The sequence below is a fragment of the Solea solea genome, chromosome 20 (genome assembly GCF_958295425.1).
Source record: "Solea solea chromosome 20, fSolSol10.1, whole genome shotgun sequence".
In the NCBI taxonomy this organism is placed as follows: domain Eukaryota; kingdom Metazoa; phylum Chordata; class Actinopteri; order Pleuronectiformes; family Soleidae; genus Solea; species Solea solea.
The window spans coordinates 14,581,822-14,605,815 of record NC_081153.1 but is presented as its reverse complement, the minus strand read 5'-3'; the positions used below and the strand labels follow the sequence as shown (position 1 = coordinate 14,605,815).

Sequence of the window (23,994 nt, the reverse complement as noted above, 5' to 3'; positions counted from 1 at the left end):
TATTGAGTTGTACTGGAAAATTTAGTACTGCAAAATTATGTCGACACAGCAGATCCTTGGAAATACACATCCTACCCAGCCTCTTCTCCCTGAACGCTCACCAGTCTCTCCACGCTGGCTGATCCCAAACATTCCTGAAAACCACACACCTTGTCTAAAATAAATCTAAATTCTAAAACATTTTTCCACATAACTTCGCCCTCTATAAATGCAAAATACAACCCAAGCCATTTTGGAAAGACTTTATTATGCCGCACAGGTGAACACTAATGTGGTAATGCATTTAGTGCACACAATACACAAGACAGGAAAACAATTGCACGGGTAAACAGGGAGAGAAAAAAAAAAAACAAAAAAAAACAAAGAATAAAAGGTATGTAATTTACACATCTGATCGGATCATAAATAAAGTCTACATGTCGACTAAGTGGTTTACATACATTTTACATAAAATACACAACTTATGAGTGGATGTGTGATTAGAGGTGTAGTTGGAGAGAAGTGTTTGGCTCATTTTCTATGGATAGGAGTTTGCAAATAAAGTATTGAGCAACAACTGTGTTACTAGTCCTATTTAAACCTTATGTTGAAAAGCTAATCCGTAATGTAAGCAAAATACATTGTGAAAACACACAAAAAAACAGCAACATATCTCTGCACAATCAAAATGAAATGTTTCCAGCTTTGGTCAGAGTCCACTGTATCGTCCTCTGCATGAACAAACTCATTTGTCTGCTTTCACACGATGCTTCTCTTTCTCAAAACCATCTCACTGCTAGAATGATCTCAGCCTACAGACTTAAAATGGCTGAAGGATCATCTTGGTCCTAAGGTGCATGTAGGGAACACGGTCCACTAAGAGAACTAAATACAGAACTCAGTCATCTCGCGATGATGCCACTCCTGTATAAATTAATGTCAATGATGCTAAATGCAGCTAGCAAATAAAAACATAAATAATCTCACATTGTTCTCTGGGTATTGTCAACGCTGCTGTGAATCCTAGGTTGGAGGTGCCCTTCATGTTTCTTTACTACCACTGCTTATTTCAAAATGAAAACTTAAACCATACATTCAGTCCATTACATGAGAACATGTAATGAAACAATGTCCGATCTCCCTCCAGCACGCTGCACATTGTGCGTCCATCCAGTCCAATCTACTGATCCATGCCTTGAAAAGAGATCACAAGACCTGATAGTAATAAAGAAATATAGAATCCTTTTCAAGTTGCACTTGAATGACACACGGATGTAATTTAAGGTGAGGTGTAATAATACTCTATGTGTTTTTCTTTTTAAGTGAGGCTGCGTTTGAAAAGGATCCGAAAATCCCTCAACCCTGACATCACAAAGAGCTATGACACTGTAGCAACAACAAGCCCAGGGCTGAGAAGTTGGAACATGTTCAATTCCCAGCGGAATATAAAGAAACATGCAGAACAGCTTATATGTAATCGGTGTGAGTTGGTGTTTTGCGAGAAGTGGCTTCATATGAAATGCATCAAACTTAAGACTTATGTATGGACCTCCCCCTCCCAAAAAAAAGATTTACAGCTGTGTACGAGCAGAAAATCAGCCACGTGATGCATGTGTTATGACAGTCACTAAATACAGTACATTTGTATTAAAATAAAACTTTAAAATATAACTGCAAAAACATCTTTAGCTCAAAATTGTAACAGTGTATACAAAACAAATGAAAGCAATTTAAGACAACTATACAAGAATGTATTTTTTTTCTTAGTGGTCTAAACAACTCTATTTCCTGTCTCTTGTTTCTTCTTACCCTCTGAAATGCTGGAAACTGTTTTTTCTTCTTTAATCTCTTAAATAAGATGGTCAGGGTCAGGAATGGCAGCATTCATGTCTCTCTTATTTTTATCTACCGTATCTTGGCAGAAAATAAATGAATTCACCTGCTGTCTGAGAAACATATCCACTGACACTTGTATTTTTTCATTAGAAGGTCACGGTTTAACCTGTTACATTATTATGTCACAATTCTTGGCATTTGACGACTTCTAATTGTCAGTCACTGTCAGTTCTCCAGAAATGTTGGTGATGTGACACTCGCGCATCAGCTCACGTTTCCAGTGTTGGATTGGTCTCGTTTTTACTAGAATGTGTGAGCAACTGTTTTCCCTGCAGCTACTAACTCTAAACCAAGCGGTGACCATGTATGGCTGACAGGTGGACGTCACCAAGAGCATCTATGAGATGTTATTGTGTTACGAGGTTGAGCTGGGTGTGTGACACACTGAGGGGGTCTGATGTCTGATAATCTGACTCTCAGATTTCCTGTTCTCTGTCCTACAGAAAGCTACAGAAAAGTAAAAGGTTCACATTGACACTTGAAAGCCTATGGATCAGACTGAGCCTCATCTTGGGCCTTCACCTGATATTACTGAGGATTGTGGGATGTGTGGTTCTTTGGAACAGTTGGTACCTGAGGTGTTTTCACTGCAAGGAAACTTTCGCTTGGTTTTTCCTTTGTTTTTTGGTGACATAAACCTTAAGTTCCTGGAGAAATTTGGAGAGGGCGCGCTCTTAAAATGGTAAAAATGGAGGAGAGGGGGAGTAATCCCCAGATTTAAGCAAGGTGAAAAAGGAGAACAATCGGGGGCTCTGTTGTTGGTTTTGTGGCTGTCCGAGCCATTTCAGTGGACAAGGAAAATTATGATGCTTTCAGACTCTTGCTGTGATTCTCCTCTGGGGCAACACCCTACAATACGTGGGATAAAAACAACATCTGTTGTGTTTCTAAATGTGTCGGCGGCGATGGTGGTGATGATGTTTGTGCATGTCCTCCATCGCGATCCTGCCCCACACTCCAATTACAAATGCTTCAATCTCGCACTCATTCTCGCCGCGAGCGATGCGGAAGTAGCCGTTCTCTCCCCAGTTCTTCCCCCACGAGTTGGCAGCAATCTGGAACATAGATTGTGATTAGGTTTGACAGCTTTCACATTTTCTGATATGAAAAGCAACTTTTTAAAAGGATGATTTGACAGTGCTGCAAGTTCAAGTACATTTTTGTTTCAACACACAGCTTACCCAATACTTTCTCGAAGTCCCATCAAAGTTTTTATCCTCTCCCCACCTGGTGCAAAAAGTAGAAAATGTGGTTACTCAACAGCTGTGTCAGAGTTACAGGGCTACGGTTAAAAGGTGAATGTGTGCATGATTTCCAACAAACATGCTGTCTGAACATTTCTATGGAATGTGATCCCTTGGAAGCACTTGGTATTATTAATAAAGAAACCAGGAAGGGGTTTAAAGTAGTGTTTAAAGTTATGTTTCATCAAGTTAAAAAACATCCTGAAAACAGAGTATTTATGGCTGGACACCACCTCGTTCCACTCCTATGTCTATCCAATCCAAAGAACACGGAATTCCCCTTTTCCTCTGCTATTTCCATACTCACGGGAATCAGGAAGTAGACGGAAGGTTACGAGGAAGCAAACACCCTGTGCCCCATCAATATAAGTATAGACAACACAACCAACCAGTGATGAAAAACACACAAACATGTCAGTCTGAACACAGACGCTTATCTTGTCCACCTCCCTTTTCCAGCAGCTTTGTTCTCAGGAAAAACCTGGCAAAGGCCCATGAATTTCTATCACGCTTTCATTTTAGCTTCGCCGCAAACAGTTTCTGGTAGTTATGATTAAAACATTCTCCCAAAGCTTATTCCCATCCTGTTTTTGCACTCTGAGCCTTTCATGTCCCAAGAGAGACCCAGTGTGGACCACTTGTTATCTTTTATGGAGGATAGGAATGCGGGGAAACAAAGTGGCAGGTCTCAGACTCGGCAGTCTACCACCACAGCCCTCACAGATAGTGCCAGCCTTCTATCAGCAAGTGACTTTATTAGCCCAGAGTTTCCTCAACTGGAGACGCGACATAAACCGCAAAGAGACACCTTAGAGACAGTTGTGTAATCATCACATTCCTAATTATAATCTGACAAAGGCCGGAGAGATGTGATTTGTGTCACCTATAGAGTATATATGTGTGTGTATGTAAATATCTGCATGCTTTCCCGTCTATGTATTTATTTTTACAGACAGATTTGTACCTCTGCTGAACTCTAATCAAGCCTCCAATCAGCTCACTTGCTCAGTCGGGGGACAATGATGGGCAGACTACTGTGCCCATGTGTCCCGCTTCACCCCATCGGCCCTCAACCAACCCCCTGACCTCTTCTCCGGGGCACTGATCCCTTCTTTCTGTCCGGTGCAGTCAGAGTCGGCAGCCGGGACAAAGACCTTTCCACCACAGTGGACCTCAATGCTCTTTCCACAAACTTTCCCAGGCCCTGGCTTAAAGGAACGTATCGCGATGGGATTTGGCCTATGTAGACATACTGATACTCGTGGCTGGCAGGTTAGCGCTTCACTCCATCTGTCCCCACACCAATGCCACTGTTCCATCCACATCCACTCACACAGTGACCGGTGATGAATCACAGACAGGTGTCAAAAAGCAGGATGCTTCCAGGGAAGCTGGGTATCCTCAGCGTTGCCTCACACCCGGCACATCTCCATGTTTTATTGAAAAAAAAGTCAGGGTGAGATGTAATTACAGTCCACGGAGTGGGATCCTGACATGCACAGAACCCCAACAAGACATCCCAGGGCAGGAATGTGATTTATACCGGCTAAAGACCGGTTAGAGGACGGATGGTTGAATGTTTATCATATACATGTCTATACATGATGAAAGTATATAAGAAGACGTGCACACAAAAGGTACAGGAAAAGCTGAAGATCCCACCCCCCCCCCAAACAAGTTATATTATGTCTTCATTTATGGCCAGTCAGACAAAACCAGAGAGACTGATTTTATCATAGTGCTGAAATCAGCTGTCTAGAGTTTTTTTTTTATTATTATTATTTCAGAGTCTGGGACAAGCTTTATCATCCATCCATCCATCCATCCATCAATGTGCAGTCAAATTCTCTCTCACACACATTCCTCAGCCTCCACAATGGAACCATTACAAGGTAGCTGCTTATTTCACTGATTTGGAAAGTGGGACTTGTGAGCAGGAACATATCATTGAACTCACTTAACTCACAAAAACAGCTGGGTGACTAACAGGCGGGTGTCCTGTGTTGAAAGTTATGACATTCTACAGGTCAGAACCTCCGGCCTCGTGCTGCTCTCCACACGGCACATAAAATCTGCCGCAAACAACCACCTGTCTGCCCGAATGAAAGCAAGAGTAGTCAGTAGCAGGACAGCCAGTCAGTAATAAGGCAGTCTGAGCGGTGATGAAGAGACAGATGGAAGGAGAGTGATGGAGACAGGGTGGGAAATGAGACAAAGAGGGTGGGGGAATGTAATCCAGGTGTGTCAGCCGTCTGCCCGCCTGCATATTTGTGGTCGCCATTCTTACTAGATAAAGGAGTCGAGGGCAGACGGAGGAGTGTAGCCAAAGGTGTGTCTGTGAGAGCAATAGACCTGGAGGGAAGCGTATCCACACGTACACTCTCGGCCCGCTTGTTCAAACACACGTGCAAACAAAGCTTTGAATTAGGACTAAGAGCAGCAGCTGCTTCAATGAAAATCTGATTCATCCTTAATAAATAAGATTTCTGCTGAAACGGTGACTGCTGAGCATGTAGCAGCAGTGAAACCAGACATGTGCTGGGAGGGAAGTGTAAAGTTTGTGAGACACAGCACGTGGTTTTCCTGCCCGATTACTCAGACTGAAGAAAATCTTTCATCGTGAAACACAATGTCGTAAAAATCCCACCACTATCTCAAAACCCAGTGTGTTTATGTTGGATCTAATCGGGTTTGTGCAAAGAGAACACGTCTACTCGTGGCCATGCTGTGATCACTGTAACGTCATAGGTTAAAACTGAGGCTTTTTGCCAAATGATATAGAAGAAGTATAGTATGTGCAACCATTCAAACAACCATAATATAAAGGTGTTAATGTACAGTCTAAAGTGATACTGTATAGTGGTAACTTACCCAGTGATCCTGACTGAGTGTGTCCCATGTTTGCGGTACTGTGGAGGTTTAGTGAAGCTGACATCAGTGTGCTTGTAGATCCCACTCTTATAGACAAAGAAGTCCTCATGGACCTCCATAATCGCTGTAAGAACACACAGGCAGGGAGAATTAGTGAGCGGATGTAACGTGCACACACATACATACACATTGTAACACACACACACACACACACACAATATTCCACACATTCCACACAGTTGAATCTATTGTTAAAGGGGGAATTTTAAAAAAATCATACCGTAATAATCAAAAAACAATTAATTGTGAGGGTTTTCTTCCATGCAGCTTTCCTTTTCCTTCTTAAAAGGGAATATCCTTTTGGATATGAAGCTCAGAAAGTCCCTCTAAATCACGTGTTCGCGTCTGAGAAAATGAAACTTGCAAAAATACACTGATGTACTAAAATACATGATGTCTAAAAAAAAAGTCAGACAAAAAAGGGAACTTGATGTGAAGCCAGCGATTCTTGCTAAAGACAAACACACACACGTGCACACGCACGCACGCACGCACACACACACGAGACTGCTCTGGTCAATTGTATCGGACAATGGTCCAGATGGGCAGCAGACAGAGAGGCGGGCTCGTAAAGGAAAGGCAGATCAACTGCCCTGACATGTCGACCCATCTTTTCTGACTAACCAAATGAGGTCAAAGTTGAAAACCTGGGCAAAACCCTCAGAGTGATAAGGTCAAGCATGACATCATCCTCGGTCATATACCCAACATAAGGCTTTAAGTTGCACATATCTAGATTTGTGCGTCCCGTGGGGGAAGCAGTAACGCACACTGAGAGCAAACATTAGCATTAATATATGATTTACAAGTGGATTTTCAAACAAGAAACACACAGAGGCATCACATTACCTTGCACGGGGCCATTATCCATGATCTCCTTCATAATCTCCATTTGCTGAAAGACAAGACGGAAGGAAGAATTTATAGGCAGAGCAGAGAGAGATGGACAGAAAGATCGTTACATGTCAGGGAAAAGGGAAGAATGACACCAACACCCCCCACCCATGATGATAAAACTTAGATAACAAGATTCAGTGCAGCAGGGCCCTCGACTCAGCCCTTAATGCTGGGCTTATTGACTTCACAAGACGTTGGGTGACAGAAAACCACAGACTATAATGATTTTGAGAGGCATTATCTGTAATTTTACCTGGATGGATGTGGAATGATAAAACCACATGTCGACTGCAGCCCACTAGGTGACTCAGCTTTGGAGAAGATCACTGAATGCTATTTTAGAGTTGAACAATAATTACAAATATAAAAGGTCAAAGGTGCCGTCTACATGCAGTACTGTAGACTCGAAGAGGGTTTTTTAAAAAGGTCCAGCGTGTTAAATATAAAGTACCCATAAGAATCTTGTGGAAAGTGTATAATCATTTAAAATAAAATAAAAATTTCGTACAATACATTTTACATTTACTTTTGACAAGGGCCTTGCTTCAGCTTGCTGGCTGTCAGGATGCGCAGCCATGTTTCTAAAGCAGCCCGAAACCAAACCAGCCAGAGCATGCATTTTGCATTTTAAAGAAGAAGCTTAGTAAGAAAATGAGGAAGAACAACATATTCTTGTTGAAGTCTGTTTCTTACAATCTGCTCGTCATTATATGTCACTGATTCAAACACAGCATGTTGAAAGCAGATGTTCTAACGCATCAGATTGTTGTTAAATTTAGCATGATTCTGAAATTTGCCATCGCGTAGCATTTAGTTCATATTATATTCCAAATAGAGCTGGTAGAAAGAGTGGAGTTATTTGATATACTGTAAGAAGGTAAACACTGGAAGTGATGCACTGGAAGTGATATCAATATGATGATTATTTTTTATGATGTCTAAAGTGCAAAGTCTGAAAAATTGGTCAAATGAAATCAGTGCCATGTTCATCCAATATCTTCCATCTGCCGGGACCATGAAAGCTGGCCAACACACAAGTGTGCGTGCTGTTGAGTACTTAATCCCGTACATTCCCTTCCTACGTACTTGACTTTCTTGAGGATGTGGAGTGTGCATGAAACACTTCAGAGAGATTATTTCTACTGATTAAGTAACAAAACTGTACAGTGATTTTATAGAAGCAACATGTTCACTGGAGCCTCGTCTTGAATTGATGTGGGATCACCTTTTATGAGTTTGAGAGATGTTTGTGTGCATCTGCATTGTGTGTGTGTTTACATTGGTTGAGAGCCTGTAGGGCGGTGTGGACTGGTAGATTTCGTTGTGGTAGTTGACTGTGTTGGGACAACGCTGCGTGGCCTGTCTCTTCCCCCGCCCGACTAAGCGGCTTTGCATCATACAGCGCCCCACCTCCACTGGTGTTTGCTGAGGAGGTACGTACGGGTAACAGTCTTCTGTCACCACTCTGTGAACAGGGAGGAGAGTTGAGATGATCAACACAACTTATTAGAACACAATAAAGTAAATAAAATGGCTTGTGTTGTTTGTTCAAAAGAAAGGCTTTACCCTCTGCGCCTGAGGTACCACCAGGCTCCATCGATGCGCCCCCCAGCACAGCCTCCCTGGTTGCGTGTGTCACAGGAAATAAGATTTTGGGGAGACAGCTGAGGAGTCATGTGACCCATTGACTGGATGGAGATTCTGTCCGAGGCCACGGCTGGTGAACATAATATGGTCTATTACAAACTATACAGGCCAAAACATATTTATGAACACATCTAATCATATGTTTCTTCTTTAAATTCTAAAATGCAGGAAACTACACACCCATCAATTCTTTTCAGGTGACTGAACTTTTTCTCTGTCCGCACAGAGCATCTGTGTGTTTTTATGTTTCAGCATGTCTTGTAACAGTATCCCATGTTTTCCATACCATTCCCTACTACAATAAATCATATTCCGGTCCTACCTGCAGTGGAGAAAGCCCACGAAGCAGCACAGTTGCCCTGGTCCAGCGGCTCGTGGATCTTCCCTGGCCACTTCTCTGCCGAGTTGAAGTAGGACGGCAGCTGGTCACTCTGTGGATCCATGTTCATCTAAGAGAAACACAGTAAGTCAGAGTCAGAGTGGTCTCATGATAGTCCTCGTCCTGACAGCTTAATCACTCCTGTGTTCCCTCTAGACTGTTCTGGAAAAACATACTAAAATAATACGTTTGGAAAAACAGTTATCATAACTGACAGGTAAGAGAGGAATTTAAAGCAAAACAGAGACGGCCGTCAAAGTATCTCTTATCCACTGATGATTAGGATTATTGAGCCCAGGAGGGAGGAATCTCTGATAATGGAACCTTTGATACAAAACCTTTAGACCATTTCATGTATAACTGATTATTTGCCCCAACAGTAGTCACGGGATTCAGAAGGGCCTCCGCCTCTATGGTGATAATTCTTAATTAGTACAAGGGTGTGGTCTATCAGGCACATATTTGCCTGATAGAGCACACTCATTCCGAGGTGCTTCCCAGATGCCAAACATGCTCAATCCATTAGTCTCCTCTCCAAGTCGTATGCTCTCCTAATCTTCCTGTAATGTGTGGAAAGAGAGCACACGCCGCTGTGCAACTTCCTGCTCCTCTCACTCATTAAGAGGTTGGCTGCCTGAGCTGCATTCCTCTGATTAAACGGTGAGGTATTCAGGGAACAGATCACTACCTCATACATAACTCAGGAATGTACCACTGTTCACAAAGTTACAGTTGTGGAGGGTCAGAGTCCAACAAATCAGACACCTGAAGGAGTGATAAAAGCTGCCATGATATGGTCCTGTAAGTGTCTGCGTGAACGGGCACGGGAAAAAGTAATTTCCAGTTTTACGTCCCTTACACAGGAGTCAGCAGACACACAGGAAACTAAAGAGAGAGAGAAATATTTATGAATGGCCTATAAGGCTCTGATCCGGCCCCTGCCACAGGTGGGGACACGCACACGGCGGAAGGAGGAGGAGAAGTGTGGGATCAAGGAAAGAAGTCGAGGAATGCTGCATGCGAGACGTAAAGAAGGAAGTGAGGAGGGATAGATGGGGAGATGAAGGGATGGGTGTGGAGCAGTGGTGGGGAGGTGCAGACTGAGGAGGACACTGCCACCATGAACCTCCATCTTCTCCCTGCATGGTGTTTTGGTTCCGTCTTATATAATCTGTCTGGGTGAAATGTAAACAAAGACTGAGTGGCTGAGAGCAGACAGAGGTTCCAGACGGAAACACCATCACATACCAGCATGCCACCATAATTAGGTCAAAAAAAATAAAAATGTTTTGATCAGCACTCCCTTGTTTGGTAATAGATCATAAAACCTGTCATCTCCAAATCTCAGATTTAGAGGAAGCATGAAAAGCCACAACAAAACTAGTAACAAGTAACTTTTTCTTTTTTTTCACACTTACTCACACCCTGCACAACTATACCTCTCTCATCTCTTTTTCTTGAGTTTCTGGCCGATGAAAAGCACAGAGTGTATATACACGTGAAGAAATATTGACTAATATCAGTTAATATCAGTATAAATTTTATTTTCATGGGGAATATCTTTAAAAATGTCTTTTGAAATTCCTTTGCAAGTTTATGGTGAAATCCAGGGTTAAAGGGGTGTAAGAGGTTCTGCGACTAGCAACACGTAAAGAAACATTTTATCTCTCTTGCCACCTGAGGGCAGATGTCAGAGGTCAGCCACACAGCAGCAGCAGTGGGGATTCAGGACTGGACAAAAGGGAATTTGAGGAAAGAATGAAAGAGTATTGTTTCTGTGTCTTTGAGAATTTCACAACACACATATCGTATTTGGTCAGTCAGATCATGAAAACCCCAAATAAAGAAAATGAAGACGGTCCTGTACCTGCATCTCATTCATGTTCATGATTGTCTTGGAGGGTCTCAGCGTCCCCAGGCGGTACCGGATCCCCTCGTCCAGAGTCATGCCGGACAACTGACTGTAGTTAGCCGCCTTCCACCTGAAATGTGTCATAAAAGAAACAACAAAACATTTGTATCCATATGTTGTGTTTACACGTGTGCAATTATGGGTTTGCTTCTTACCCATAGTTTCCTCTGTTGACTGCGTGAATCATGTCCGGATCCATCAGACAGGCGTTCTGCTCACACTCCCATCGCCCTGTAGTCCCACAGGTACTGGAGAGACACACAGTAAAGACAGTGAGATGAGACCTTGAAATGTATCCGATGTATGTATGTTAATTCCAGTGAAGTCAGAAGCTAAGGTGTGAAGACCATCTCGGACAAATATGCAGAGATTTCCCGGAATTCCCAAATAAGACATGAATAAGGAAGAATTACAGTAAAGAGAAGGAAATGTTCGAGGGAACTTTCAGCCTTTTATGGCTGCAGAACGCACTTCTTTTTTTAGTGAGAGGGAATGAAGACGTGATAAAGATGAAAAAGCAGGATATTAGTGTTCAGATACTTTCGCTTTACTTGTATGTGGGTGTGTAACAAGTAATGTCCCTTTATTGTCCTCATAGAAAGGTTTGTTTTGTAGTTTTAAGACAGATGCATCCGTTAACAAATCATACAAAGAGAGATCTAACTTTTTCTGGCGCCACTGAATCTTAAACTCCCCTTAATCTGTGAGCACGTGCAATGCAGTGACATTAATGGTGGGAAAAAATCTCAATTGTCTTGTATAAGAAAACGACAAGGTCAGATGGAGGGATTTATATACGCTAGAAAAATGTGCGACAGAAACTTGACTCACTCGGATGAGTCACTGTCATTGATAAAAACTGTGTGCACACGACTGCAGTTCGCCCCTCATCGATACTTCAGAGTCAATGATCTCAGATGTTGCTCAATAAAAAGTGTAGTTTTATCAAAATACCCTTGTTTTTTTAAAATGACCCTTTCTCAGAGGCAGCTGCATGGACAATAGAAGTCAGGGAATTACAAAAAAAAATACATAATTACTGATTTAATTTATACATCTTATGTCATTATTTATTCTAGAGAAATGTCTTTGAAGGAAGAAGAAATACCCTTTGTTTCAAGTTAAATGAGGAAACACCGCTCTCATGCCTGTACTATAGTCATTTTGCCTAGCTTAGCATAAACCCTAAAGACTGCTAGCCTGGTTCTGTCCAAAGGTAACAAACTATTTCAACCTCCCATTGTGTTTTGTTTTTAAACACAAAATTTGAACTGTGCCAGTGACACGTTGGTTTGTTGCAGGATTTCGTTTTAGAGCTGATACTCGGCTTAAAGGCTGACCATTGTGCAACAAAATAAACTGCAAACAGCCCTTTTGACATTTGGCTTATCTTTAATATTCATTTGTGTTTTCATGTGGTTTCTCTTGTGTGACAGCAAAAATACTTAACTCAACAAAACCTCTCAGTTCGAGAGAGTTGCTGAACCTACAGTATGTACTGAGTAAAGTAGAATATATTGTGTCATGATGATGCCAGTGTGATTTCCATCATTGTAAGAACTAACAGAGAGAAAAAGAATGAGGGGTGTTTCCCATGCAGACTTGTATAGACTGTTATCTAAGTCTACTGTTACTGAGAAATTATGTTTACAGATACAGAGTAGGGAACCTTTCCAGGAGGATCATTACACACACAGGTTCACGCAGCTATCCGTTTAAAGACTCTGCATTGACGGCGGTATTATTATCTCTAACCATAACCAGTTAATGTCTAACCCTAACCTTAGCCTAACAACAAGCTCATATATGAGCCCTTAACTCAACCAGTTTCTCAGAAATTACATGAGATCCTTTATTACCAGATTTTGGTCTCCATGAGGACTACTGGTCCTGACAAGGTCAGAGTTTACAACAGAAAGGGTCCTAAAGAGGTTACAAATACAAGTACATGCACACACACACACACACATATAAAGATAAAATGGTCAAATTCCTTTTCGGTCACACTACATCCTAGAGTCTGTATCAATTGTCAAACTGCACACCTCCCTGCTGGGACACGAGGACAATGTTCAAGCTCACGCGCGCGCACGCACACACACACACACACACACACACACACACCTACATGCACATTGTATAAACACAATAGCAGAGTTTAGACATGTGACTGTTTGTCCCTGGAAACTTTAAGTCTAATTTTTCCTGCAGAAGACTGTAAGATTGTTCTGACGTCCGGGACCTCAGTCCCTTCAGCCGCCGGAACAAAAGGCATGCAGCTCAGTGACAGAGGGTCAAAACAAAACCGTAAATTCACACAGAAATAGAGCCGGGGGTCTCTCTCATGCATACACACAATGACAGACTTATGGAAACAAGAGGGATGAAATCTAAGATCTGACAGTGAGAAACCAAGTTTCACATCCCTGTCACATTCTTTGTGGAGACAGAGACCGTCTCGACTGAGGAGACAACACACACACACCTGCCAGGTCAGTGGAACAGAGCCATTTTTGTGTGCGCTCTAATCTGACATTATCTGCACCATCGACAGTGTAGAAAAAAAAAAAGTCCAAGGTGGCGTTGTCTGAGGTCCAATCTGAAGTACGGTACAAGCAGGACGAAGCATAGCTGCTTCTGTAGGAGAGCGCTAGTGCGAGCAGGCGGTGCCACGTTTCAGATGATTTGGAGGAGATAAAAATGTTATCAGAATGCCAACGGCCTCAGGGAGGAAAAGCAGGAGATCTCATTAAAACAACAACAGTCTGCCAAACTTATCATGACACATCTTCTCACACATGACTGCACATAAGTAAGCAGAAATAAGTTAATACCCCACTTATTTCTGTAATGATACTGTACAGAAAGATAACGTTTTTTCAATGATTGTGTAAAAGCTGCAGTGCATAACTTTCGGTGATTTCTTTTTTGTTGGTTATATCGCATCTGTTTGGTCTTCGTGAACAGAAACATCCATCCATGCATACTCTACCACTTTATCCTCTACATGAGGGTGGGGGGGGGGCCGCTGTACCAATCTCAGCTGGCATAGGGCAAAATACGAGAGTGCACCCTGGACAGGTCATCAGTCCGTCACAGGGCCACATATAGAGACCAGTGATGTAGTACTCGAGTCCGGTCTCTGCTTTCTTTCTTCGCTCCGACAGGGCAAGAGTGCTAACCACTTCACCAACCGTGTGGCCATTAAACAGAAACAATGTAATATTATTGTACTCTGCGTCATTCATCAGAAAACAGGCTCTGTCAGGAAATACTATCAAACCACCTGACTAAGGGAGCTTTTGTCTAAGCAGCAGCAACACAGGGGCACGGACAAGAAGCAACTCCCTCTGGGTCTGGCCTTGTTGTGGCAAGGGGGGGGGGGGTTCCAGACAAACGATGACCCATCATCTAACAACCCTAAGCCAGGAGAAACCCCAACGTGTTATGAAACCGACCAGAATTCGACTCGATGCCATCTCCAGAATGACCCTGGACTCATCAAGCAAGAGCAATAATGGAATGGAATGGACTGCAGCAACACAGGGCCAGGGACAAGAAGGATTTATTCTTAATAAAGAAGTGTTTTTTTAGCTGAATTTACTGAACTTTTTGTAGGTAATTCTTTGTGTTTTCAGTGATTCTCTAACCGTGTTTCGCTGTTGCCTCTGTCCGTCTTGAAATACCACTACACTGAGAAATAACACAGTACAGTGTGCGTGGGGGCTCCATCATTGCTAATGAGTGACTGGAGGGAGAAGAGGAAAAGCTGTCCATGGAATCAAAGCGGAAGGCTCGTCTTCCTCCTCCAGCCAGGGAGGACACACATCTGGGAAATGAATAAGTGAGGAGGAGTGGGTGCAGGAAAAGGGAGTGTTTGTCCCTGTGTGCCACAGTTGTGGTGCAATTTTTCAAGCGTCCATGTGTATTGCCTTAACAAGCCTGTGTGAGAGTGTATGCACAAAACACTCTTTTGTTTGGAGGAGTTAGCACAAAAAATGCTTCTTCTTTCTTTTTTTTAACCAAGAACACTGAGGGTTATTTTTAAGCACAAAAGTCTTTCCTGAAGAAAAATGTGAGGCCTGCCATTTATCAACTTAACCTCGCCTATCTGCAAACCCATCACACCCTTTAGGTCAAACCCAACTGAGCTGTCTAATTAAAGAGTCAGACCTCAGCCCTGGATCAAACTGACACACCAGCTTCTGGAGATGAGCAGGACGGTTAAACAGGATCATTTGGAGATCAGTGAGGTCAGCCTGGTTTAAGTTGGACGTGTCAGGACAAACACTCGCCCGCATACAACTAAATATACAGCGGATACACAAATAGATGTTACCTTTACATTAACACTCAAATGTGCATGTTCACACAAGTTTTCATGTACAGTGTCTTTGAGGAACATCTGATTACGCGGATGTGAGGAACCATAGTGGTGAGCACAGGTGAGGAATTCAGTTTTCCTTTTTTATTTCTGCCAACACTCTCATAACCTCCTCCATCTCTCCTCGTCCCAAGTCCGTCAACAACTGTGCAATGTCTCCTTGACAGTTGTCCACTCAGAAAATGACACGAGCCAAGGAGATACAAGCCAGCTCACTGAGTCACTGAGAGCTTATCTAAAAAAAACTGCTTTTAGGACCTTAATTTAAAGTCAGGACCATAATATAATGAACAGTGGTTTGTTTAAAGGTCAGTAACCTTGAAGTGGACAAAATAATGTGACCCTGTTGAGATCTACTCAAGGAGTCAGGATGTTTCTCAGTTGGGATAATTTGGGAGTGATTGGCGTAACATCACTATAGACAAACAAAGTAATTACAGTAACATTTCAGTAATGCCCTGCCTTTAAATATATGGTTGGTATGGTTTCAGGAACTCTCTCCTGTTTAGCATCTGCATAAGCTACAACAGTGTGACAGTCAACCAGTATACAGCAAAATGGAATTCAGCCATCATTCATTTTACTGGGTAGACCTGCACATTTGCTGCACACGTCAAAATAAAATGCAAAATAAAAGGTAGTAAAGTGTGTGTGTGTGTGTGTGTGTGGCATGAAGTTCATGTCATTATTAAAGTGAGATTACCCAAAATGTGAATCTAAAAATTGGTATATTGCCAGATTGAAAAAAGACTAGTTATTGCTCCCTAAAGCAATTATTGTGTCTAGTAATAAAACCATCAGTTGTTTATTATTATAAACACATGGTGTACACACACAGCAACCTTCTTGCTACGAGGCCACAGTGCTAGCCACGTGCACCACTGTGGCGTCACCTCTCGGTCTGAACTGAGGTCCAGTCCAGGTTGTATGGGGTTAAGTGGACACTCTGAATTGTCCGTAGTTTTTGTTTTCATCTCTATATGTTGGCCCTGCCATGAACCTTTCGCCCCATGTCAGCTGGGATTGGCATTCAGATAAATGGGTTTAAAAAACTAAATCCTCTGAGTCAATAGGAACTTTGACGAAATACGAAAACACGAGACATACAACTGAATTTGTTCAACATGTTTGTGCACTCATGGTGTCTTGGTCTGTGATCTCTTAATACTTAAAGGTGAAGTGTCAGATCCAGTACATTGACAGCACATGTGGGTAAAACACTCATATGGAGGGAGGGGGAATGTTTTTTTGACTTTGAGCAACTTAAAGGGAAAAGCCCAGGATTTAAGAGGTTAAGAGAAAGAAGTGTAGAAAGAAAGTAGTGTTGACATACCATAAATTGCAGTTTTCTTTGTATGTTTGCCCTGTAAAGAACCTGTTTCCATTTCTTTCGCAGCTGCCTGAGAGGAGACAAAGAGAAGGTTCTATAAGTCTCATGTGGATGAGTAACAAAGATCACAAATCTAATCACACAAAAGTACACTCACTCACAAACGATACAAACAGAGGCCGACTTACATATACAGCTTAATATACTTAATACAATGCAAACACAAAGGTTATAGTCCTTCAAATACTTCTACAATAAAGCATCTTAAGAGTAACTTGTAGAGAGTGTGTGTGTGTGTGTGTGTGTGTGTGGTATGCCTGGGTCTGTGTACGAGTATACACAGAATATGTGAGGTCTAAGGAGTTCTGAGCTCTAGTAATCCAGTCTTGGAATGTGGTGTTAGATTCTATCCCAGCTTCCCAGGCCCTCGTCATGCTTTACCCAGCTTACGCTCAACTTTTCCCCTCCTCTGAGATGGAGGCAAAGGGCGACAAAAGTGTGTAAGGATCATAATTGAGCACCAAAAAAAACAGTAGTCAGCATCAGTGAGCTCCAGTGGTGGCGTAAAGTTCACTCTGCATTATCATAAACCACAAAATTAGCAAAGAGTGGCAACGTTTGAATAAATTCGCACAACTACGCTGCTGACTTGGTGACAGGCTCACGTCCAAGTGTATCTACAAGCTGATTTACAGCAGCTGGGGCTGTCACAGTATGGATTTCATATGGAATAATTTACAGCTGGAAATCTGCGGCATGTGTATGTTCTACTCACCTCTGGTGCAAGGAGTTGAGCTGATGGTGTAATTTACGACTCTGAAGCCCGTTTTCCCCACACAGCTGTCTCAACATGCCAATTACAACTCATTTAGTGCTTAGCTGCATTGTGGGACAAGTCAAACTTTTATGGAGAGGTAATTTATATACAGGAGACTGTTAAGCTGACAGTCAGCGATGTGATTTCGTGTTAATGGGTGGTTGTGACATTTTTTTTGACTGAGCACATTTTGTTTTCCTATATTTAACTCCAGTCCAGCTGTGACTGAACAGCAGCACGAAGCAAGAGGACTCAGAAATCTGTCACGTACTTTCTGCTCAAGTGTCAAAACCTTTGATTAGATCGTGAGGTGCGTGTTGAACACACATCCGTGTGCGCGTGTCCCACCTCATGATCCTTCCTGCCTCGTCACCCAGGGAACACATACCTGCACCGGCTGCCCCTCCACCCCCAACCCCGCCTTCATTGTCTGTCTGTCCCTCCCTCTGCATTGCCCGCATTCTTTCTCCTGACCTCCATTCATCCTTTCATCCCTCCCCCTGTCTGGGTTAATAAGAAGCCTAGTGTTCCCGTCTCTGTCCTCAGGTAGGTCTCTGCTGTCGCTGACACTTTTTACACCTCTGCACGGCTGGAATGTCACATGACACGTGTGAGTCCAGAGTCCAGATAACTGAGCACTGAGACAAGCTATGTAAATGTGACGTTCTTGGCGATTGCATGAAAAAGGAGGGAATACGAAATGGCAAGCGCTTTCACGCACATTTATTTTAAATCTAAATATTAATAGAAGCATGTTTTAAAGTTAACCAGCATAGTAGATTTCTTTTTTTTCCTAATGTAACAGGGTCAAGTTACTGCAGCATATTTTAACCATCTGCAATTCATCACACGCCTGATACTTATTTGATTTTTCCTTTTCATGTTATAATTACACAAAATGTATGTAAAGTTTTTTTATTGTTAAGTTTTACCCTGACACAGGAGTTTATGGTGTCATGTGGAACCTTTGTGATTTTGGGGCGCCCACCTGGTATTTAAGGGTGTGTCTCTGCGGGGGAGGCACGTGATGTGTGCTTGTGTTATTTCCATATTGTTGAGCATTGTCATGCACATATGGAGGTTTTCATGCTAAACTTGACACACTTGGACACATGTTTATTTTATAGAGGGCACATTTTGCTGTGTTTTACATGCTGATGGGAGTTTCTTTTATTTGCTTCTTGTCAGAAATAAACGGAGACTGCCTCCAAAAGTGTGCCTTGCTCAAGGGGGCACACTGGAGCTTCAATTATGTATTTTTTTTCTAAAGCAGATGTGTAATAATAATTCATTCTCAGGTCCTGCTGCTCTGCATAGTGGTCCAGTCACACATAGCTTGTAAGTGGGGTCTCTGTGTTACTGAATAAGCCTAAAATACAGACTTATATCACACACTTCTGTAAATCTCACAGATGCACACATCTGCACTCATACTTACCAATAAAAGGTGGCGCCACGCCTAAACAGTGACCCCAGAAATCCGGGCAGCAGTCAGAGACAGTGCGGTTGCAGAACAGGTCACAGTAGCAGATGGTGTCCAGGTATGGCACCGTGCACTGGTCGTCTCTGCCCGGGCAGCAGCCTCCTCTCCTCTCGCAGTAGGAGCCGAATGGATCCCTGACGCCACCAACATGGAGGGGACTCGCAAGCTCCCTCTTGGTCCTCCTGGACAGGATTCTGTCTGCAGTAACTTCTGCCACCACCAGGAGCAGCACAGTGACAGTGAACAGGATGAGCTTCATGATGAATCTGGAAAAGGAAAGGGAACAGAAATGTATGCAAACGTGAATCTATTTATGCCTTAAAAAAATAATAATTAAAATCTGGAATAAAAGATGTTTGTCTTGTTTTCCAGAGAAGACACAGTCAAAGTGCTTCACCAGGAGAAAGGTGAGTGAGGAGAGCAGGTTAATTATGGTGTGACTGCTGCCAACACACTTCCCACCTCAGGCTGTGTAATTCATATACACACTCATTTATTTGCTGGCATTCAAGCACACGGATACATTTAAATGCTCAAAAAAAAAAAAAGACCCATGTGATCGTTGGAGATCATCTGCTTACTTTAACCTTAACCAACGTTACCTTTCAGGATGCCAAGACAAACAGGAGCTAAATATGAAAATGGATGGAAAACAAGCACTTGATGACAGAAACACAGATCACTTGAAATATGCTGCCTTTAAAAGAGGGTGATAGGCTCGTTTTTCAGGTGTCCTTTGCAGTACAAGCTGGGATTTAATCCCTCTTCCATCATGTCTATTAGAATGGGATTTAATCCAGCTGAACTGTCATCACGCTGTGATTAAATGTTCTAAAACAGAATCACCAGTGTGGTTACTACCACAGGGAGGAGCCACTATCATCCAAGATAAGTAACGGAAATAAAGTAATGTCCAGCTGTCAGAGGTAATCGGTCACCCTCGAGGAAATCGTCAGGGTGAATAGATACAGTCTACACGTGATGTAATGGACCGTGGAGACAATAAAGTTTATCTAAATGTCATGTTGGGGCTTGGAGGCAAAGCAGCCGTGTGTGTGTGTGTGTGTGTGTGTGTGTGTGTGTGTGTGTGTGTGTGTATATATATATATATATATATATATATATATATATATATATATATATATATATATATATACACACCGGAGATATATATGATCATGATCTGCTGAATGTGCACTTTCACAATAATTTTAGAACAAATTAAAGAAAGTGCATGTAATTTAATTTTAAGCATTTGAAGAAATATTCCTCCTAAAATGTTTTTGTCTCCTTGTCCTTGTCTGGATCCTCAGATATAATTTGACTTAGGCTGCAACAATTAGTCAGTCACCTCCGCATTCGTTGATTTAAGGCTTTGATTAAATAAAAGCAAGTCGTCACCTGCTCCTATTGTATGATGCTATTGTATGATTCAATGTTATATTGAACAAGACCTTTAAGTCGTCAGGAAACTGTTTATTGATGTTATAACTCAAGTGAGAAACACGCTTTTTGTCGCCCTAAGTTGGACTTTTTTCTTGTGTTGTCCTGTCCAACACAGTAGGTTCATCTCCCACAAGCCCAGTGAGGCACTGATACAGTTCATCTATTGTTTCAGTCATCGTGCAATTTAATCTCAAACGTGTCACTATGTTGTGTAACACCTTCCCTATTCAGGCTTAGCTTGGTTTGTGTGTGCGTGTGTGTGTGTGTCATAAAAGAGCCTCACAAAAGGTCAAAAAACCATCCCTATGGTTGTTAATGTGAGTGTGTCTCTCTCATGTGAGTGAATGGCTGTTGGTCTTTGTGGGGCCGGACAAAGATGTGGGGTTGGCCCTCCGCTTACATAAATAGCATCATTAATTATCCAATCAGATCTCAGAGCACAATAGACACGGGGGGCTCCGGAAAAAGGTTCTTTGCTGTGCTGTTTTCTGCATGACTGCACCTTTCGCTCACATACACACAGACACACTAGCATGGGATGGGCTGGTCCTCCTTTTTAACCCAAGTGTTATGTTGTGGCAGCAGTGCAATAAAAACACCAGTCTGCTCAACAAGCTGCTGGAGCCTTCAGGTCAAAGTGTGTGTGTAAAAAAAAAAGAAAAGCGATGACTCTAAAAGTGCCTGCTGACAACTTTCTCCTGACGTGCTGCAAAAATCAATGTCATCATTTAAAAGTGAGTAAGTCATTTGATTGTGTTTGGCTCAGTTTTTAACTAAAGACTAAATAACTGATCAGTTTGTGTCAAACTATTTAGTAAAACTCATTATTTTATTTCAAACAAAAATTAAAATTCAATACTTTATTATTATTGTTATACTGATGTCTCAGCTTCTTTTTAGTCTAATGAAAGAAGGATGTGACAGCGTGTCACTAAAGCCTCCATATGGCCATCACTGCTCTGGACAGCTGTGGCCAAACAAACTACTGATGCCACACACACACAGGAGAGATGTACACTCATGAATTTGGTGTTAAGGCAGAAACACTGCAGATGGATATCTCCAAATAATAAGAAACTCAAACTCTATGCATATTGTAATTTGGGTGAATTTAACCTTTAAAAGTTTGCCTATACATGTTTTATGACATCACTTTTTTTCACTTTCCTTCACTCCGCTGAACTTTGAGATATCACTGCACCACCCACCGGCAGAACATTCAGGAATCTTGGCTCAGTGTATCTGCATAAAAGCCCTTTCAGTTGTGTTTCCCCCTGTGTGAGACACTTTTATCTGACCACTTCTATTTTTAAAAACACCCACCGGTCAGAGGCAGTGGACGACATTTATGACACACACATACAGGTGTCTAAAAAGGCCTTAACAACAACAACAGGGGGTTTAAGGGATTACTGGTGTTGGTGCAGCCACTCACTCACTAGACCTTATTAAAAAGAAATCTCAGCAGCCGACTATAACTCATACTCTTTCTTAAACCCATGAATAACAACATGAATATTGTTTCATACAATTCCACACCCAGTTGGTAAATATGCTGCAATAGTCAAGACATGACAAACTCAATTTCATCAAGTTCAGAACCTTCGCCTCATCAAAGACAAAACGCAGAGAAAGAGAGAGAGAAAAAGATCAGCAAACACAGAAAAATAAAGACATTTGAAAGAATCTGTGGTGTTCAGTTTGCACCTGCTTCAAATCTGGCACAAACAGAGAGCTGCTGACAAAAAGGAGAAAAGGGTGATTTACCACAAATTGAAAGAGAAATCCAGGTTGTGTAATCCGACTGAGGCTTGTTCGATGGAAGTTGTTCTCAGGTAGGAAAGTGATCTGCCTCCGTCTTTCACAGGATCTGCCCTGTCAGACTGTCTTCTTTATACAGGCGGTTGGTGAGGACAAACCACTCCTCCCCTGATGCCCCCCCCCCCAACCTCCCACCTCTACCCCCCCTTAACTGTGTCCCTGCTTCACTGCCTCCTGCTCCAGTCTGTGCTCACTCTCCCTCACTCGTCCCTCCCTGCGACTCCCACAGGTTGTCCGTCTCTGTCTTTCCTCTCTTGTCTCTCTTGTCAGAGTGGAACCACCGGTGTGAGTGTGTGACAACCTTTGCACTCAGCTCCATGTGTATTCACTCTGCTGCTCCTAATGCTTCTTGTCTTTCCACTGTCACTTTTGTTTTTAACTCACAGTGGGTTTCCTTTGCTCTATCTATCCGTTTCCCCTGCGTGGTCAACTCCACTTGTTGTGGACATTGTGGTTTGGAACCGCTGACCTCCTGTCCACCATCTAGTGGTCATGAGGTTGCATAACGTCACGTCAGACAGGGAATTCTCTCAGAGTCTGTGGAAGACCTCCCAGTTTCTAGAAACATACAAATGAGTCTCTGGAGCTGAGGTTTTGTGTACTGTATGTACAAAATATTACGGATGTTTTCTTTCTGCGCGAGCCATGTGTGGATCTCTATGACATCATCTGCCTCTGTTTTGTAGCAAACAATGACAGAATAGGAATATCAAGAAGATACGAAGGTTTTTCTTTCATTTATTCATGAATTGAGCAATTAACTATCTTGTATTCTGTAAATATTAGTATCCACACTTGTTTCTCAAAGTGTGTAGGATTTGTTTAACCGTTTCAGGTCCTAAATATAGGGATTCATAAAGGGACTGATATGGTGGTCCCAAAAAGACACAGCTGCCCCACAGACCCCCCTGTTAGGGCTGATCAATAAGCTGAAGGCTGAATCAATAACTGTAACACAGCAGGGTGTGAGACGAGGCTGGGGAGCGAGGGAAGACGGAAAAGCTTTCAAGGACAAAAGAAATTTGAAGAAACACAAAAATGTACTTAAGCTGCGTCTTCCGGCAGTAACTGATCAATGACGAGTATCTCATCAAAACACTCAACAAGAATGGCCAAAGACGCTGCATTGAAACATACAGGCAGTTGTAAAATATAAAGATGAAGAAAATAAAAACTCAAAATAAACAAGCGTCAACAAACTTCATTCCCACCACACTTCTCAAACAGAGCTTTCTGAAAGGAAAACATTCAACATTCACTCTGGTATTTCACTGCCACGCTCATGTTTCAGAGAACTGGGGGTTAATGCTTTAATTCCATCCGTCGTGATGTGAAATGCATCGGCGTGTGTCACCACAGGAGAGTCATGTGGAGCTGATGGGCTTAATTAGCATTGGAAACGGTTTAAATTTATGAATTCCACACTACAGCTTAAAGTCAGATCAGATTAGGGCAAAAATAAATCCACTGTAAAAGATTTATGAACAACATTTGACTTCTCTTCAAAGCCTGTGATCATATCAATGAATGAAATGCTATAGACCGGAATTCTTAAACGTCAGGAAAATATTTCTGCATTTAAGAGCACTGTACTATATTTTGATTTAAGACAAATGTGGGTTGAATATGCAATAAAAAAAATATATATTCTACTGCTAAATTTATATTGTCCTTTAAAGTCTAATGTGGGGGGAAATCCCCAGACACTTAAATCTGTCATCTGCAAGACTCAGAAGAGTGAAATGAAAAGCTCCCAGACAGTTTCTGTCAGTAACGTGAACCAAGATGAGACAGATCTTTAAAAAAAACACTGCAATTACAGCTTCCA

At 42.2% G+C, this 23,994-nt stretch overlaps 1 protein-coding gene across 1 annotated transcript; it reads right to left on the bottom strand.

Annotated features, from left to right (window-relative positions):
- Nucleotides 1-226: 226 nt before the first annotated feature.
- tinagl1 (tubulointerstitial nephritis antigen-like 1) lies at nt 227-22,236 on the bottom strand. Its single transcript, XM_058619544.1, has 12 exons — nt 22,113-22,236; nt 18,855-19,165; nt 16,603-16,669; nt 11,041-11,133; nt 10,841-10,955; nt 8,917-9,043; nt 8,514-8,664; nt 8,226-8,412; nt 6,900-6,945; nt 5,991-6,114; nt 3,057-3,102; nt 227-2,930 (listed from the first exon to the last, which is right to left on the bottom strand). The coding sequence occupies exons 2-12, from the start codon at nt 19,156-19,158 to the stop codon at nt 2,763-2,765; spliced, it is 1,428 nt and encodes a 475-aa protein (XP_058475527.1). The 5' UTR covers nt 19,159-19,165; nt 22,113-22,236; the 3' UTR covers nt 227-2,762.
- Nucleotides 22,237-23,994: the final 1,758 nt, after the last annotated feature.